Source organism: Uranotaenia lowii, chromosome 1, assembly GCF_029784155.1.
Source record: "Uranotaenia lowii strain MFRU-FL chromosome 1, ASM2978415v1, whole genome shotgun sequence".
Taxonomy (NCBI): Eukaryota; Metazoa; Arthropoda; class Insecta; order Diptera; family Culicidae; genus Uranotaenia; species Uranotaenia lowii.
The window spans coordinates 74,813,702-74,832,774 of record NC_073691.1 but is presented as its reverse complement, the minus strand read 5'-3'; the positions used below and the strand labels follow the sequence as shown (position 1 = coordinate 74,832,774).

General features: G+C 36.8%; 1 protein-coding gene across 10 annotated transcripts in view; it reads right to left on the bottom strand.

The window, feature by feature from the left end:
• The window catches only part of LOC129739173 (disintegrin and metalloproteinase domain-containing protein unc-71), a 1,315,240-nt gene that overhangs the window by 232,378 nt on the left and 1,063,789 nt on the right, over positions 1–19,073 (bottom strand). For all 10 annotated transcript variants that reach the window (XM_055730592.1, XM_055730589.1, XM_055730594.1 and 7 more), the window contains 2 exons: positions 1,166–1,338; positions 919–1,088 (listed from right to left, as the gene is read on the bottom strand). In XM_055730592.1, the coding sequence (XP_055586567.1) occupies positions 919–1,088; positions 1,166–1,338 (343 nt within the window). The remainder of the gene's footprint in view (positions 1–918; positions 1,089–1,165; positions 1,339–19,073) is intronic.

Here is a 19,073-nt window from a genome sequence, read left to right as displayed (position 1 = left end):
CCGTCAGCAGCCATTCTTTGGCCACAAGATTCTTGGAACCTACCAGCCGAGTGCCTGTTGGCAATCCTCACCCCGTTGTTGGACTGGGTGTGTTTCGTGGCAGATAAACCTTCTATTGAAAGGGTAAATTAAGTACACGGATTTGCAGCTCCGCCATCCATTCACAGTCGCGGAATGAATGCTCGGAAAGAAGTGTGTGAAGGGGACCCGCAACAAAACCCATTGTCCGGTGACAAGTTTGATGGTTTTGCCACCATTCGGGATGGTTTTGTTTCTATCGGGATTGATGTGTTTTGTTCTTTTACGCCCACGCACACGCAACGCCACTAACTGCTGACTGGGGGCGCTGAATTAATGAAGGTTTTATAGTTTATTGCTCAATGAAACCGATAATTCAACGCCTGGAGTTATTCCGATATCGATGTGGTTTTATTTTAATCGCTTAGTGTGGCGAGTGTTGTTTTTTCAGGGACGTTTTTTTTTGTCACTCTTCATTCGTTATGATTTGATATGACAGGTGCACCGGATGAGGAACTGCCAAACATTGAAGAATGCTAATTGGAATAATAATTTTTGTATAAAAACCAAAATTAACAACCATAATTGGTCGTGTATTTGAATGTGATTTCCATATCACTCAATGTATGCCACCACCGGCTGGAATGGTAAGCGATATTTGATAGTGGAAACGTAAATATAATATTTTTGTGGAGGCGAAAAATGATAATGCATAAATAATTTAAAGAGCTTTGATTTCCATTGATTGATGATTAGCGGCTTCGATAACAAAATTGATTAATTTTATAAGTATTTCACACTACACAAGGCGGCTCAAAGGATATACGAGAGAAAAATCGGGAGTTTGTGAATGAAATTGATGAACCCGGCTCACGAATGCTTAGTTTTCGAAATACTCACGGTTATCGTCGTGACCCATGCCGATGTTGTGTCCGATCATGTGCGCCATCGTTCCCGCGAGCAGATGCGGCTCGTACGTATTGATATCTACACTAATGCCGACCGCCTTGGGGGTGCAGACGGTTTCCGGGACGGACATTCCCGCTTCGCCACCGGCAAACGTTTCCCCCCTGTGAAGTCAGCGAGAGAAAACAAATGCTTAAGTTTTTGAATTTCCTTCCAAACATTTGGTGACCATGATACTCACGTTAGCAGCTGCGTCGTATCCTTATCTATTTTATATAAATTCCTAGATGTATAATCGTTAAAATTAGATATTGCTTTACTAATATCCTTGCCACCGTCGATCTGGGCCTGGTTCTGGCCCTGCCACGTCTCTATATACACAACCGATACGCGGGTGTTGAGCGTACGAAAGTACTGGAAAAGGGAAAGGAGATTACAAGAACATTAGTACACATCGATTACTTCAGTTACTATCACTAAAATCGTAACTACTATTATTTGATGGAGTCAAACATTATTCGCAGGTTGCTTGAATCATTTTGTCTTGTGCCAATTGTGCACAGAGTATAACTTGCAGATCGTACTAAACTATTTTTCACTACAGTAAAATTTCTTTATGTTTTGACTTGAATTTTCGATAATTTTTACATAAATCCTTATGCATAAGACATCAGACATCAGAAATCAGACATCAGATATCAGACATCAGACATCAGATATCATACATCAGACATCAGACATCAGGCATCAGACATCAGACATCAGATATCAGACATCAGATATAAGACAACAGACATCAGACATCAGACATCAGACATCAGACATCAGACATCAGACATCAAATATCAGATATCAGACAAAAGATATCAGACATCAGACATCAGATATCAGACATCAAACATCAGACATCAGACATCAGAAATCAGATATCAGACATCAGATATCAGACATCAGATATCAGAAATCAGACATCAGACATCAAACATCAGATATCATACATCAGACATCAGACATTAGACATAATATATCAACATCAGACTCCAGACATCAGACATCAGGCATCAGACATCAGATATCAGGCATCAGACATCAGACATCAGATATCAGACATCAGATATCAGGCGTCAGACATCAGACATCAGACATCAGACATCAGGCATCAGTTATCAGACATCAGACACTAGACATCAGATTTCAGACATCAGACATCAGACATCAGACATCAGGCATCAGACATCAGACATCAGACATCAGACATCAGACATCAGACATAAGGCACCAGACATCAGACACTAGACATCACATATCAGACATCAGATATCAGACATCAGGCATCAGACATCAGACATCAGACATCAGACATCAGACATCAGACATCAGACATAAGACATCAGACCTCAGACATCAGACATCAGACATAAGACATCAGACATCAGACACTAGACATCAGATATCAGGCATGAGACATCAGATATCAGACATCAGGAATCAGTTATCAGACATCAGACATCAGACATCAGATATCAGATATCAGACATCAGTCATCAGATATCAGACATTAGATATCTGGTATCAGACATCAGATATCAGACACCAGGCATCAGACATCAGTTATCAGACATCAGATATCAGACGTCAGACATCTGGTATCAGACATCAGTCATCAGACATCAGATATCACACATCAGACATCAATTATCAGACATCAGACATCAGACATCAGGCATTAGACAACAGACCTCAGACCTCAAACATCAGACATCAGACATCAGACACTAGACATCAGATATCAGACATCAGACATCAGACATCAGGCATCAGACATCAGACATCAGACATCAGACATCAGACATCAGACATCAGATATCAGATATCAGACATCAGACATCAGATATCACACATCAGATATCAGACATTAGATAACTGATATCAGACATCAGATATCAGACATCAGGCTTCAGACGTCAGTTATCAGACATCAGATATCAGACATCAGACATCAGATATCAGACATAAGGCATCAGACATCAGATATCAGACATCAGACATCAGACATCAGATATCAGACATCAGACATCAGGCATCAGACATCAGATATCAGGCATCAGACATCAGGAATCAGACATCAGACATCAGACATCAGACATCAGACATTAGACATCAGACATCAGACATCAGATATCAGATATCATATATCAGACATCAGACATCAGACATCAGACATCAGACATCAGATATCAGACATCAGACATCAGGCATCAGATATCAGGCATCAGATATCAGACATCAGATATCAGGCATCAGATATCAGACATCAGACATCAGACATCCGACATCAGACATCAGACATCAGACATCAGAAATCAGACATCAGACATCAGATATCAGACATCAGACATCAGACATCAGACATCAGACATCAGACATCAGACATCAGACATCAGATATCAGACATCAGACATCAGACATCAGACATCAGACATCAGACATCAGCTATCAGACATCAGATATCAGACATCAGACATCAGATATCAGACATCAGACATCAGATATCAGACATTAGTCATCAGACATCAGACATCAGACATCAGACATCAGACACTAGACATCAGATATCAGACATCAGACATCAGATATCAGACATCAGGCATTAGACATCAGATATCAGATATCAGACATCAGACAAAAGATATCAGGCATCAGTTATCAGACATCAGACATAAGACATAACAGGCGTGAGACACTTTTGAACAATGTTCTGAAAATCGCCCAAGAAAAGCAATCAGAATTCGTTTCAAGCTAGAAGTTTATTACTTCGAGTGCTGTGATACGCACGTGGTTAAAGTTTCATGTAAACATTTGTCAAACATCAACACTATCTAGATACAAGAATATATACCATGCCATGCAACTTCACTAGAAATGTATGAAATTGCCTTTCTGTTAAATATAAGTTTATTACAAAAACTTGCGTTTACATATTCAAAATCCAGTGCAAAGTTCATTTAGGGAAAAGAAACTCTGAGAAAATGCAAATCTACAAAATTTTGAAAATCAATCAAAAATTCTGAGTCTCACATTTTGAGAAACAAATAATACTGAAATGTACAAAATTACGTCAACTTTCCAATCCACTTTTCAATATTCTCCAACCGTGACTGAAACAATATTGACAATTCTTCGATTAAAAAGCACGGTTTTTACTTATGATAGGGATGATCGTGTAATCTTGCGCTGATCTTGTAGTTCTCAGCATTTCAACGTTATTAGCTTAAGATGTGAACGCCTTTGGCGCTGATACGATTTGTGATCGCTGGAGGTGTCCTCCCAGCGCAAAAGCATTGCGTATGACTGAAACAAACAAAATAAAACGTTCTCGCGTCCCTCCCTATCCCATCATAAGACAAAGAATGATGGAAAAAAACGAGAGACAACCAGACTCGAATATATTGATCCAGTCGGTCAATTTACAAAAACCAATCAATGGGATTCCATTCCTATTCGCAGAACTTCAATTATCCATCGTTCTTCATCCGCCTCAGGTAGTATACTGGTTAAGATATCGCATTGGTAAGACGATTTAGAAATAGATGTGGTGATCATCATCTTACAATGCATGTTTTAGTGCATTTTTGGCATAGAGTTAGCGCCAAGCGGCATTGAAATTTCGCAACCTCTTCTGTGGGTGTAGTATTTTTTCAAAAGCATGTTTTTCCTTATTTTATTTTTCTCTCACTTGCAATAACGTTGGAATTGATCGTTGAAGCTGAATATTGTCTTCAGGTCATATTTAAGTTATCTCACAAGTTTTTAAAAACTATAAATTTTGTGCAAATCAGTTGAAAAACGAGAGAGTTATAGCACCTCAGGTAGGAGTGACAAGTTGACTCTCCAAGAACTCTAACTATAAATTCTGGGTCGAATGAAGGTTGAGAATGGCTAAGGGCTCCGTTATAAAAAATAACATAGAAAATTGTCATAGAATATTACTGCCAGATACCTACACTGAGAAGTATACCCCCTGGTAGAGAAACAATATTTATACAGTCTTGCCTTATCATCAACATCGGTGGAATTATTGTGTCAACATTAATTTCCATATTATATAGATAGGAAAAATCAACCATCCACAAATACTGCCCAATCAAGTTATCAGAAAAGGCGCACCTAATTTTTCCGAGCCGTCCTTTCGTTCGAAGACCACACTCGCTACACGAAAAAGGCACCGTCATTAGCGACAACCCAAAATCGCGCGTATCCTGACGGAGTGAAGGCCGAAGACCGAGCGATATGGTCCTGCATAATTTGATCCTAATAAAGCCTGGGCTTCTGCGGGTTTCCGGGGTGGCCGCACGTCAAAACCATGGCCTGGACGTCGAACACAGACTAGCGAGATTGGTTCCGACGAAAATCCGGCCTCGCCGCGGAACGATGAAATTGCACCTGCTGAATGATGACGGGACCACCGGAAACAGTAACATCATCGCGCTGCGGACTAGCCTCAGCTCCGACTTCAATGTGGGAGTAATTGAAAATTAGGTTTACAGCTGCGGGATTCGGTAATAAAGTTATTATTTTTGACGGCTTCGGTCCTTTCCGATTGGGTGCTCTCATCAGCATACGGTTTTGGCTGGCTTGGGCTGAAAATGGCTTTCTGAACTGGGCCTCGATACAATGTATGTATGCCCATGATGAGAGGTTTTACCAGCACCTAATGAACTTTCTAGCATTCTTAACTGCACGTGTTTGGCAGCCACATCATCAAATCCGAAGCTATGGCAAATAAATCATCAAAATCAGTGATGCATGTTTGATTTTCAAATTTACCGCGCTCTATCATTTGATCCCATCGTGAGCTACTTAGAGCAAGTTCACTGGTGTTGGGAAAAAGTGGTAGAAATTTTGACATTTTGAAAATTTTACCATGCAAAAATGTTTTCAAGATCTTTGGGCGTTTAATTTTTTTACAGCACTGTTTCTATTTCAGCCGTATGTGATGGAAATATTGCTGTTTTTGCATCACAGCTTGCGAAACTACAACACGTGTTGTTTAAAAACTTGAAGGATTTTGAAACTGTTTTTGCATGGTAAAATTTCCAAAATGTGCAAAAAGTGACAAAATTTCTACCACTTTTTCCCAACAGCAGTGAACTTGCTTTTAGCTCAGAGTTCGATGATAGAAAATTGTTAAGTTGTGTGTTAATATTCTGAGAATTGATTATGATTTGAAAGTTTTATTATGGGTTTTCGAATGCAGCTAGTTTAATAACTGTTTTATTATGATCATGAGAAATGCTTGGATTTTCGATTGAAACATTTGTTTTAAGGTAGATCCGTAAACGCTTTTAAAGCTTTTACTAAATGTATTGTATAAGTTGTTTAGAAAGAACTAAAACTCTATTAAAACTCCAATCAATTTTTAAACATTTTTGATAAGTCGCGTGTGTTGCTTTTAGGTTTTAAAAAATATTTAAAATCTTTGGAATACTTCGAAACACCGGAAGAGTAATCAATACCTATCTCTACAATATGAGTACTGAGTGAAAAGGATCAACTAGTGGGAAAAGAAATTTGTTACTTGACGCCATCAAGCTGTAAATTACTGAAAACATCCTGTAACATCCATAATATGGGTATTGGGTGAAAGAGCTAAACGAGTAGAAGTCGAATTTCACTCAAAAAAACTGAAAAAAAACGTTTACAGAATTTTTAAGTTCAGCGGAAGACAGAAACCGGATTGGATTTCAAAATGATGTCAGAAGACGAAATTTGGGTTTTTCTTGTTTAGCCGCCATATAGAATTTCATGATGGCGTCAAATAGCGAAATTCGCCTTCTTCTAGTTAATACCTTTAACCCAAGACCAATCTGGGAGTTTCATGCGATTTTTAGTGATAAACAGCTTTTGAAACTAAACGACGCCGCCATCTTGGATTTCAAGATGGCATCAGATGGCAAAATTCGAAAATACGGCAAACTCACCGCAAATAAGAAAAAAATCAGAAAACTCACGGAATCTAAAAAAATGGTAATATAAGGAACAAAGAGTTGAAAATGTGATGAAAAGTTTTCAAATTAAAACTACCCGAACGCTCATGCTCAACATCTTACACCTTATTCTAGCTAACATGTTTTATAAAAAGGTTTATAAAAGCTTTGGTGACCAAAATTAAACAGCATTATGATTTTATCAAAGATTATAAAATTAGTCATGATGACGGCCAAATAGCCAGATTATAGCTTTGTAAGAATGCGCTTTAGATTTTATGAAGATTATTGCTGTAGCTCTAACACAGTTTTGCTGACCATTATAAAGCTTAGAATGTTACTTAGGCTAGGTTTTTCTAGCGGGTTTAATAAAAATATGAATTTTCATAACTAACTTTTTTCAAAAAAATAAAGCCACAATGACTAGTCCTGTTAATGCAGATACTGCTGCAAATACCTATACTACACGATTTTGATGAATCTTGACCAGGAATTAGACAAAACATTTATACATCTATTGACTAAATATAATGTTTTGAAAATAGAAAATGGTCGGAGATATAGAGATTTTTGTTAAGCCATCTCAAATTTCCCTTTTTAAACTGAAATAGCTGCATCTTTTTTCCCAAACAATGTACAGTTTTCAAATTTTGTAGAGTGTTAGTACAATAGTTGCCACACTATGAAATTGATCTTTTTAACCGTTGGGTACAATTTTATGAAAATTTGGGTGGGTTTAGTTCATAGTGCATTGTTTACATCCTGCAAGTTTTAAAGTCATGTGATTAAATGAAGTCGTGCGTGATAAAATCTGGCGCATTCATCACAAGAACAAGGAGGTCTCGCATCATTCCATCGCTAAAACGTTGGGAGTCGCGGATTCCACACTGGTGCGAGTTATAAAGCGGTACGAGGAACGATTGACCACCCATCGGAAGCTCAGAAATGAAGGAAAAGTGTTCCATACAACACCAAAATCACAATCGAGTAGTTGGGGCCTTCAACCGAAACCCGAACGCTTCCGTTCGGGATGTGGCTGAGAAGCAGCACCTAAGCCGAACTTTTGTCCAGAAGGCCAAAACTAAGGCTGGGCTTCGAACGTTCAAGGTACAAAAAGCCCCTGATTGCGACGAGAAGCAGAACAAGTCCGCCAAAAACCGTGCCAGGAAGTTGTTCCTCAACATGCTGACGAAAGTTGAATGCTGCATCATGGACGACGAAACATATGTGAAGGCCAACTTCAAACAGATCCCCGCCAACCTGTTTTTCACGGCCAAGGATAAGTTCAGTGTTCGCATTCAGAAGATGTCCAAATTTGCGAATATTTAAGTTCCTGGTTTTGCAAGCCATCTGCACATGCGGGCATCGGAGTGCACCTTTCGTGACCCAGGATATGATGAACGGACAGGTGTACATGAAAAAATGCCTCTAGAAGCGGCTGCTTCCTCTCCTGAAGGCCTACAACGTCCCAACAATCTTCTGACCGGATTTTGCCTCATGCCATTACTCCAAGGACGTGCTGAAGTGGTATGCGGACAATAAGGTCAATTTTGAGACGAAGATATTCAACTCTCCCAACATCCGGATCTCCGTCCCATCGAGAAGTCCTGGTCGATTATGAAGCAGCAGTTTCTTGAACGACCTATGGTAGTGAAGACAGTCGTGGAACTGAAGAAAGTATGGGTTTATATGCAAAAAACGGTTGATTCACAGGTTATGCAGAATTTTATGGCCGAGGTTAAGGCCAAGGTGCGGTCATTTGCGAATGGACTGTAAATAAAATGCGAGTAAAATGGTAAAATGAATTTTAATAGTTATTTTTCAATCCCTGAAAATTTCATGGCAATCGAACGAAAACTCGAATTTTGCGAATCAATTTTGTGTGTGGCAATTTTATCGTGGACAGCCTTTAAACGGCAGCTTGTCAAAGTTGTGCAGTGTGCTGTTTTACGCAATTTCATTCTTTTTGGAGTGCAACTGTAAGCCCGTTCAACAACCAATTGAAATCGGTTTCAATCGATTTCGATTGGTAAATTGTTGTTCACTCAGCCAATGTTGTGATCGAAACTAATCCAATTGACGTTCAATGAAGCCAATCGAAGTCGATCGAAACCAATCGAAATCGATCAAGCTCGAGAGCAGGATTCGTTTCCATCGGTTTCAATTACACTAACACACATGCAGTTGCTTACTGTCAAAAACAGCTGGTTTGGTTTGTTGTGACTAATTTTGATTGTTTCTTTGGTGTTTTGTCGGGTGCTGGAGTCGGTGCTGTGCGAGTTAGCTGAGTCGGTGGTGCAGTGCCAGTCGTGCTGAGTCGGTGGTGCTGTGCTAGTCATGCTGAGGTGGTACTGTGCTGAGTCGAGGTGCTGTGCTGGGTCGGTGGTGCTGTGCTGAGTCGGTGGTCGGTATTTTGAGCCAATCTTTATTTTAAACATCCCCAAAACCAAAGAAACACAAATGCCATTATTCTGAAGTAAAAGGTATCTCGCTTAGTTCTTCAAGGAAGAAGTACTTTAAGTGGTTTTAAATTTCTATAAAAAGAGAATGTAAAAGAAGTTTCCCGTATTTCCTAAGTATTTTCCCTTTTAGATTCATTCTAAAAGTCCTTTTAATAGAGTTATGCAAAGATTTAAAAATTCTTATCATGACCAACAATTCTCTCAGTTATTTGAGCTCGTCACAGAACTTCTGTAGCGTTCAAATAAGATTCTAAAATGGGGTCTTTCCCCGAACATTTCGCACCGAATAAACAGAAGAATGTTCTTAACCGTTAACGTCGAACCATCTCCCGGAAAATTCACGATACCTACCAGATTTTCCCAAACTCAACGAACAGCCCAATGAAGAGGCAATGGAATTTCACCGATTTAGCACCTAAATGAAGCCATCCTGCCTGCCTTGCCATGCCAAACCATACCATTCCAATGCCAATGCCCATGGAACCGGCAATGCTCGTTAATTGCGAGTCGTCGGTATTATCACGTATTTCCAGAGATTTGCACGTTATTGTTGCCAGATAACACTGGAGAATTCCTCCTACCTACTAAAGAGAGAAAGAGCCTCTTCACAGGTACTTCACACAGGTGCTCCTCCAGCCAGCCCTTACGCAGCCCCCCCCCCCCCCCTTCCAGATATTGGGGCATCTTCTTCCGCTTCCTCTGTTCGAAATATCTGCTTAGCACCTCGATTCCAGTCCAATGTGCCAACCAGCCAACCAGCCAGCTCTCGGAACTGTAATTATTATTAGTTTCTATAATGGGGAGTTTATAAGGAGTAGGTGCTTTTGCCAGGCTACGGTTATTGGCTTAATTATGACCAGTTTTATCGTTTCATCGAGGAGAATCCGCTCATCCGCTCCGGGAAAAGGACCGGAAGCCATTCCGGGGGAAAAAAGATAAATAATTTTGGTCCCCGTTTGCCGGGGCTTGTCGGATGGAATAATTTACTGCTGCAGCACGACCAAGGAATGGGGGAGGCGAAAATTTCACGGACACTTCCCCCAGCAGAATGAATGAATGAAAGAAAGAAAACAAAAGCTACAACGATTCACCTTTTTCCGGCAGAGCCCACCTTCGCTTTATCGGAATTATATCACCGAGAAATGAAAAGAGTTGTTCTTTTATGGCGTTGGCGCTTCATGGCTTCATCAACCTTCCTGATGGCTGAAGGTGCTAAATGAAAGGCTGAACTTTCGCCCGGCTGAAATCGCTTCTTCTGGGCGTGAAAGGTTATTAATGGTTGATAACTTTATGATTTTGGCTGGGTTCCGTGTACTAATTGGTTCGACTTTGTTTGATTTTACCGGGGGCCAATTTTCCGAGGGACTAATTTCCCAAGCGTAGACAGTTCCGGATACCGGCCGCCGTTTCGTTGTTCACCGGACGGAAAGAAGCCTATCAGGCGTTAATGGATCGACTCAAATGGCTGTCATTGAGAGTTTAAAGGTCAATTACCACTACATTTTGGCGCTTCTTAATAGATAAACCACAGGGCCGTAGGAAGAACCGGCCCATGGGGGGGGGTTTTGATGACAATTTTTTTCCTATGACATTTTTGCTTGAACGATACATACACAAGTGAAAAAATTTATGTGTACTAAGTACAAATAATTCAGTTTTAAGTTATTTTGCATTAAAAGTTATTTATTTTTGAAAATAAGTCCATGAGTTATCTATTCTTTTCATTAAGCTTAAAAACATATGGGGACTTATGACATTAGACTGAGTCGATTTGGGGTCATTTTTGAATTTCTCAAACCCTGGGGTCTAAAAAGGTTCATTTTGATCCAAAACTTATCCATGATTTTTCGCAGAATTTTTAAGTAACATTTTCATGAGTAAATTTGAACTTCAAGGTTTGTATGGGAAAATTTAATATTTTGTATTGAAAAATTAGCATCATTTTTGTTTCTTCTTTGGAACCGATCCTGCATATGGTTTTTGTGCCAATTTAAAAAATTTTAAAGGGAAATTTTCCACTATACAACTTTGTCGAGTATCATAACTTCGTATCTTTTAAGACAAAAAAGTTGTTATCTGTTGAACAGGTCTATGTCTTTTTGCATTGATAAACAATAAATTTAAAATAATAGTAAAAAAATAGGTTTACGAACCGTTAATAAGGTTTAATTTCTACTCTTGTAAACTAAATTAAAATTTAAGATTTTGGTTACACAGTAAATTTTTGCCTCGATTTCCAGCAAAAAAAAGGCAATCCATTTTTTTTGGAAACCAGCAAACACTCTTCGTATTCCTGATGTCATTCGCTGCTGTTGAAGACTGTCGTTTAAAAAATGACGGTTCAGGCGTTTTAAGGAAGAATTCTATTTAACGAATCATTCTATAAATATAATATTATCCTTTATTTTCCTTCATATTCTAGCAATGCATGAATCAAACCAAAGGTAAAGGATAAAGTTCGAGATTTGGTGCACAGCGGCCACTCCACCGCTAGATATTGTATCGTTATAAAATAAAATTTCAATGATTTGCTTTGTAAAAATGAGCTAACTTCATTTTTATTACTCAGAGCTTGAGAATTATTAATGTTAAATATGGAAATCGAAAATGAAAATCAAATTAGAATCCATCAATGATCTCCAGCAATTGAGATTGCGGATTTTTCGGCAATTGATTTTGATGATCGTTTCCAGCAATTTAAATTGCTGGTAATTTGGCTGGAAACCAATTAGGGCTACAAAATTTGCTGTGTAGAACTTGCAATTTGAAGAATCTTCAATATATGTAAATAATGTTCAATAAAATTTCCAGCTGAAGTTTTTCCTGTGGGTAAAAACCAAGTTAAAAAATTATCATTTATTATTTTACATTTCATAATTCAAATCCTGTAATTAAAGTTTGTAACAATTTGTAGCAGAACCTTTAGCCAGACATCTTATATTTGATTTTGAATTTATTGTTTTCATAATGATTTGTTTCAATTATTGAACTTATGAATTTGAATACAATTTTTAACGATGAAACGGTTTCACATTGTTTAATTCTGGACTCATGAAACTTTCTTATGTTTCAACTCTGCATATAAATTTAGGATAAAAATCTCAGATCCAAATCTTAAAAATGGTTTTGATTTAAAATATTTTCTTTTCATATTCCGAAATCATGAGTTTAGAATATGGGAAAATCGTAACATTTTTGATTACCAAGGTTCGAAGCAGGATTCTATACCAATGATGATCCAAACTGAAAATCAAGAACAATAAACTGGATACTAACTAAATAATTTTCCGCAAGAATCCAAGCTGGGCAAATCCTGGAAGTTTTATCTTAAAACCTTGCGAAATTGGGGCATATTGTTTCAAAATCTTTCCAAAAATCCGGCCAATATGCTGGCAAATTTCGAAAATATTTAATTAAAATCAAGAAGAAAAATGAATTTAATTTTTTCAAGACACATCATCCGATTCAAAATCATCAGAAGAATTAGGCTCCCAAAAATTGTTATATTTATTTTGACAAAATTTGGTAAAAAAATATTTGGATAATTCTAAGGACTAAATTGAAATTTTCGTTTGATTTTGCAAATAAAGTGATAAAATTTGGTCATAATCCGGACAATCTGGTAAGCTTAGTCTAACTTTGTTGGGGTTTAATACTTGGAACTCAATTACCATCAACAAGTGAGAAATTTTTTGAAAACCTGTTATAGAATTGTGTTCCTGAAAGGAGATTTCGAAGTTTTGGAGTCATCAAAATTTATTAGAAATTTTTATTTTTATGTTTAATAAAAAATTTCACTTCGTAGTTTTGAACCTTCATGGGGGGGGTTTAACCCCCAAAACCCCCCCCGTTCCTACGGCCATGATAAAACATTAAGTTGTTTCTGATAGGAGAACTCTTGGTAGAGTTGATCGGATCCAGACCGAACTAAAGTCTGTTTCACATAGAATCTGGTCGGATAAAATAGATTATTTCTCCACAAAGTAATAACGCACAACAAAAGTAAAAATGTCATTTTGTAGGGTTTTTATTGCACTTTAAGGGAAAAAAAAATACATAAAAATCATTCGTCAGCTTTTAGGATGAATCATCGAACTTTTTTTTGTGATACCACCCATCATTGTCTGACAGTACTGCTGGTAACCTCATTCGCCATCTTTTTCCACCACTTTTCCATTTGAGCGGGTTTTTCATGGTTCTGCCACATTTCTTCAGTTTGCCCTTAACTATTGCCCAATATTTCTCGATGGGACGAAAATCCGGACAGTTTGGTGAATTGATACTTTTTTCAACCAAATCGATCTTGTTCTCCTTATACCACTTAACGACATCCCGGCTATAGTGGCAGCTTGCCAGGTCCGGCCTGAAATTCACCGGACCTTTGTGGGACCGAATGAATGGCAAAACCCTCTTCTGGAGACATTCTTTTTTGTAAACATTTCTATTCATTGTGTCCCCAGTGATAAACACTAAATACTAAACACTAAATCTTAGTCTTCTTCCTACAACTACAGATCCCTTACCAAATCATCAACTTACGAGCAAATTTATCTGCGAAAACAAACTTGAATCTATCCGCAACATTCCCTCTATGCTTCGCAATGCAAAATTTGTTACCGGGTATTTGTCCAAAATTTATTTTGACGTAAGTTTCATCGTCCATCAAAATGCATCCATTGTACTTGGTCAACACTTTCTCGTACAACTTCCTTGTCCTGGTTTTGGCAACCAGGTTTTGTTTCAGCGTCCTGTTGAGGTGTTTGCTTGCATGATACGACCGCAAGCCTTCTCGCGAACTGTGGTTCGTCTTAAACATTTTCGCCAAATCACGCAAGGAGATTCCAAGATTATTGTGAACTTGTCGAATTACCTTCGCTCGCAGCTTCCGGTCATATGTTCCACTTTTACGCCTGGTTTGTTTTGCTCGATCAACCGTAAGAGTCTCCCGGTAACGTTGCAGCACCGGATTTACAGTCGATTTTGGATATGTATTTCAGGAATTTTCTCTCGCCTTTCGCGTTCCATCGTCGATAACTTTTGACTGACTGCTTCAATCTTGATGAAATTTTCACCACTAAGTAAACAAACCATCCGGATCAAAACACTGTCAATAGATTCGCGATGTGACAACTAGGGGCGCTGCAGTAAATGAAAAGATGCGACCAGATTCTATGAGAAACAGAATTTATGATGGGATATGGAGGGACGTGAAAACGTTTTAATTTTGTTTCTTTCAGTCAAACGCCATGCTTTTGCGCTGGGAGGACAACTCCATCGGTCACTAGTCGTATCAGCTCCAAAGGCGTTCACATCATAAGCCAATAACGTGGAAATTTTGAGAACTCAATATTGGAATGGAATAAAGGCTCAATTTTTGATGAAGAGTTTAGCTACAGGACATTTTCCTTATGATTTTTTCAAGTTCATCACTATCATAAGTAAGGACCGTGCTTTTCAATCAAAGAATTGTTATATTATTTCTGTCATGGTTGGAGAATATTGAAAAGTGGATTGGAAAGTTGACGTAATTTTGAATATTTTAGTATTTTTAGATTCTCAAAATACGAGACTCAAAATTTATGACGGATTTAAGCTGATCATCGAAAATTTGTTGATATGCATTTTCGCAAAGTTACTTATCGCTAATTAAACTTCGCATTGGATTTTCAATATGTTAACGCAAGTTTTTGTAATTAATTTATATTCACCAGAAAGGCAATCTCATACATTTCTAGTGAAGTTTTTGCATTAGCGCTGCGGTGTTTAGCATTAATAAGATAGATCATCCAGTTTCTTATATTGTTGCCAAATTTGAGCTGATTTGAATACTTTTCTGTGCATCTATAATCGGTCTTTTTGATAAAGAAAGTCAGTATTCTTATTTTTATTTCAGGAAACGGATAACGATCTAAAAATTCAAATTATTTATGATTTTAGTAGTTACTGGTTGGTATTGATTGCATTTAAACGATCTTTGGTTTAAGTTAAAATTTAAATTCAATACACTACTGACTTATACTGCAAATTTTCAGATAAGTTAGCATTAAAAATCAAGAAAAATGTTGTATTGATTTTCTTTTCTGAAATCGGCACTGCAGTCTATTTTCGAAAAGATGATTATTTTATTTCATCCAACGTTTCGAGACTGGGTTGGTCTCATCCTCAGGGAAAAAATATAGTCATCTTTATGTGGCTTTTGTGAAGACTAATGTCTGGTACAGTAGTAGGTTTTCCTGTTCGAACAATAATTGAAAATAATGCTAAATTTTAAAAGTCTTTCAAAATCACCGTTGAAAAGTTCTGTGAGATAGTTTTAAAATTTAGCATTATTTTCAATTATTGTTCGAACAGGAAAACCTACTACTGTACCAGACATTAGTCTTCACAAAAGCCACATAAAGATGATTATATTTTTTCCCTGAGGATGAGACCAACCCAGTCTCGAAACGTTGGATGAAATAAAATAATCATCTTTTCGAAAATAGACTGCAGTGCCGATTTCAGAAAAGAAAATCAATACAACATCAACAAAAACCAGTCAAAATCTGAACAACATAAAAAATCAAGAAAAAGTTATAAAAATTATGTTTTTGGCAATTTTTATCTCATCATAATTTTTTGGCTCTAAACCTTCTAATTAGGACATACAATTTAAAGATTGAAGACATAGTTAAGGGCCGAAAGATGGTAAAGTTCCTTAAAAAACTGAACATTTTCAAACTCAAACTCAAGTCCAGGACGTGAACGTTCACGTAAAATAAAATTCAAATTCTTTAAATGCAAGTTTCCATCACGTGCATTAACATTTTTTGACCCGGGCGAGTTTCTTTAGAGGGTCGTCATGTCACGAAAAAGGTACAGAGCTTCTAAAATATCGTCATACGACACATTTTAATTTATATTTTATGTAAACCCCAGCAAGGCCGGGTAAAATCAGGTTGTGATATCTAAAAACTGTTGTACATTTTTTGCCTGTAATCAAATTTGTATGTTTGAAACATTAATATAAAGGTATTGAATCTGAGAACCAATACAATGAAAGAAATTTCCAAAACATATAAGGAATGTGTTCGAAAAAAATGCAACACTTTGTTTTGTAAATAACTTTTGAATGCATAGATATAAATTAATGCTGGTAACATAATGTTAATATGTGCAAATTTTTGGGATTTGTTCAGTTGTTTTTGAGATAGCGTACAATAAAGAAGTTTTTTGACTTTAATATTTGGGTAACCCGTGCGTCATCTATAATACATACTATTATCCTTTCTTTTTTCACATCAAGGCTTTTTTTTAACCCTTCATTTCATGATTTTTTATTTTTTCTCGAAAAAATTCTCAATAGTGCGCAATGATGAATACATGAAGGGAAAAATAATGAAAAAATATTATTTTCACATATTTCGGTTATTTAGCAAAAATATTAATTGTTGCAAATTTGCAACAACATGAAACGGTTTTATCTTCACACTCGACAACTGGAAATAAATGCTTATTCCTAATTTCTTTTGCACTTATCATAGATTTCACACAGGAACTTAGATTTCTGTAGATTTCTGGACACCGAGAAAGTTGAGAATTTAGCTGGGAGTAGTTATGTATGTTGGTTATCCACCATGGGTGCACGGATTCACCGCAGTTTCTGCCTAAGTATGTGCTCACATGCATTCTTGGACCGACCCCATGGCTTTGTATGAACTGTTATGGAGTGAAGTATTTTGTTGATTTAGGTATATTTTGGAAGAACGAGTCAATCAAGTTACTTAGAGGTATTCTTTCATCCGTGAATATACCTGGCCAGCTGGCAGCTGGTTAAACATTTATATAATCAGTTATAAGAGGAAACACATCTTACCTGTCGGCTTCTTATGGGATTCGAACCCAAAAGTTGTCTCGCCGATACCGGGAATCGCATCTAGCCTGGCACATCGGAATCAGACTCGCACCAGCTTATCCACTAGACTACAAAGACTCTCGAGAAATCAACTAGGAGTAGTTATGCGATAATATACCTCCTACTGAGGAAATTATTCCTCACGTTTGCTTGAAGGTGCTAAATGGAAAGCTTCTTACCTATACAACTTTTCCGAACATAACCTTGAACAAACCAACACAAATCAATTCCGAAAACGTATTTAAATTGGTTCTGATAAAGATTCTAAATCTTAAATCATACCATAACAATATGCCAGTTTTAATAAACAAACTTGAGTATTGAAATTACATTAAACTATTAAATATCATTTGTTGGCAAAATTAAAAGAACAATAAAGATTTCTTCGGAATAAGCATTAGAATTTAAAAAAATAATTCTAAAATTAGAATTCAAACTTGAAATCAGTTTAAGAATAAAAAAGAAATAAAAATAAAACTAAATTCAATAACAAAAAGTTTCAAATTAAAATCCACTTTCAGAGGTTCCAGGAAAAGGTTGAATAGTATAAATAAAGAGCATATTTCGTCGATTGATTATAAGAAACGGCTCATACTTTAGTAAAAAATAATGAGCATTGTAATTTTCAATCAAATCATTCATGCATCTCTAAGAAAAATAAGCAAAACAATACTTCAAAACTCGGTTATCGAATGTTGGTTGATAGTACTGAATTTTCAAGTGAAAAAATAAAAAAAAATGTATTCGTTGTTTGTTATTAGATTTTTAAACTCTCTGGATAAAGCTCCGTACTTGAATTTGAATCACGTTAAATAATATAGAACTTTTGAAAATTGATGTATGCTTATTTTGCAAGTTATGAAGGCATCCGACAATTTGTTTTATTCAAAATATGTGTTTGTTATACCAACGGGCCGTGGAAAAAAATTAAAATAATGTGTTTTGCATACGCAGAATTACAAATCCTAAATAAGTGAATTATTCGGACCCGTCCTTGTTTAAAATTTGATATATTTTGAACCTTTAAAAATATTTTTCTAGTTTGGATAGCGGTTTAGAGCAAAACTTTTATTTTTTTCACCTCGGAGGCCCTCTTTATTCAGAAGGGAAGGGGGGGGGGGGCTCAATTTTCATTCCCCCCCCCTCTTAATACAGCCTTAACATGATAATAAATCATTAATAACGAAAACACTTTCACCGGGAAACAAATACACTGTTTAAACGATGCAAGTTTCGAAAACACACTATGGAACCCATATAACTAGCTAAGGTACTACCGTTGCATGATTTTGCACATTTGCAACAATTATTGAAAACTCATTATATCAGAGAAGAAACAACAAAAAATTCTCAAATTTTGTTTATTATGTGAATTACTTTAGTGGGAATACGAAAATATTTTTTTTGAGTCGAAAAAAAATTCTCAATATGAATTACACTAGGCCAAAAATTTGAAAAAATAAGGCTTTTTCCACATTCCATATTTATCAGATTCAAGTTGGTTTTTTTTGTACCTTTAAACACTTAAAGTAATTTTTTTTTAATTGAACGTGATCTCGAAGTTAGAAATATTATTTCCATCAAAAAAAAAATTGACTTTTAAGCTAAATGTGAAATTTAGAACAGTTTTAATTAATTGTTGCAAATTTGTAACTTTATGAAACGAAGGGTTAACCATGTTTCGGTGAGCACAATCACATCGTACTCTGGATCCAAAACTGGCTCGGGGGCCTTCCAAAGTGCCATAAAACGTGCGCTCGGAGTTCTGATACTCAAGGGTCCTAAAATTTGTTTTGAACGTTTTTT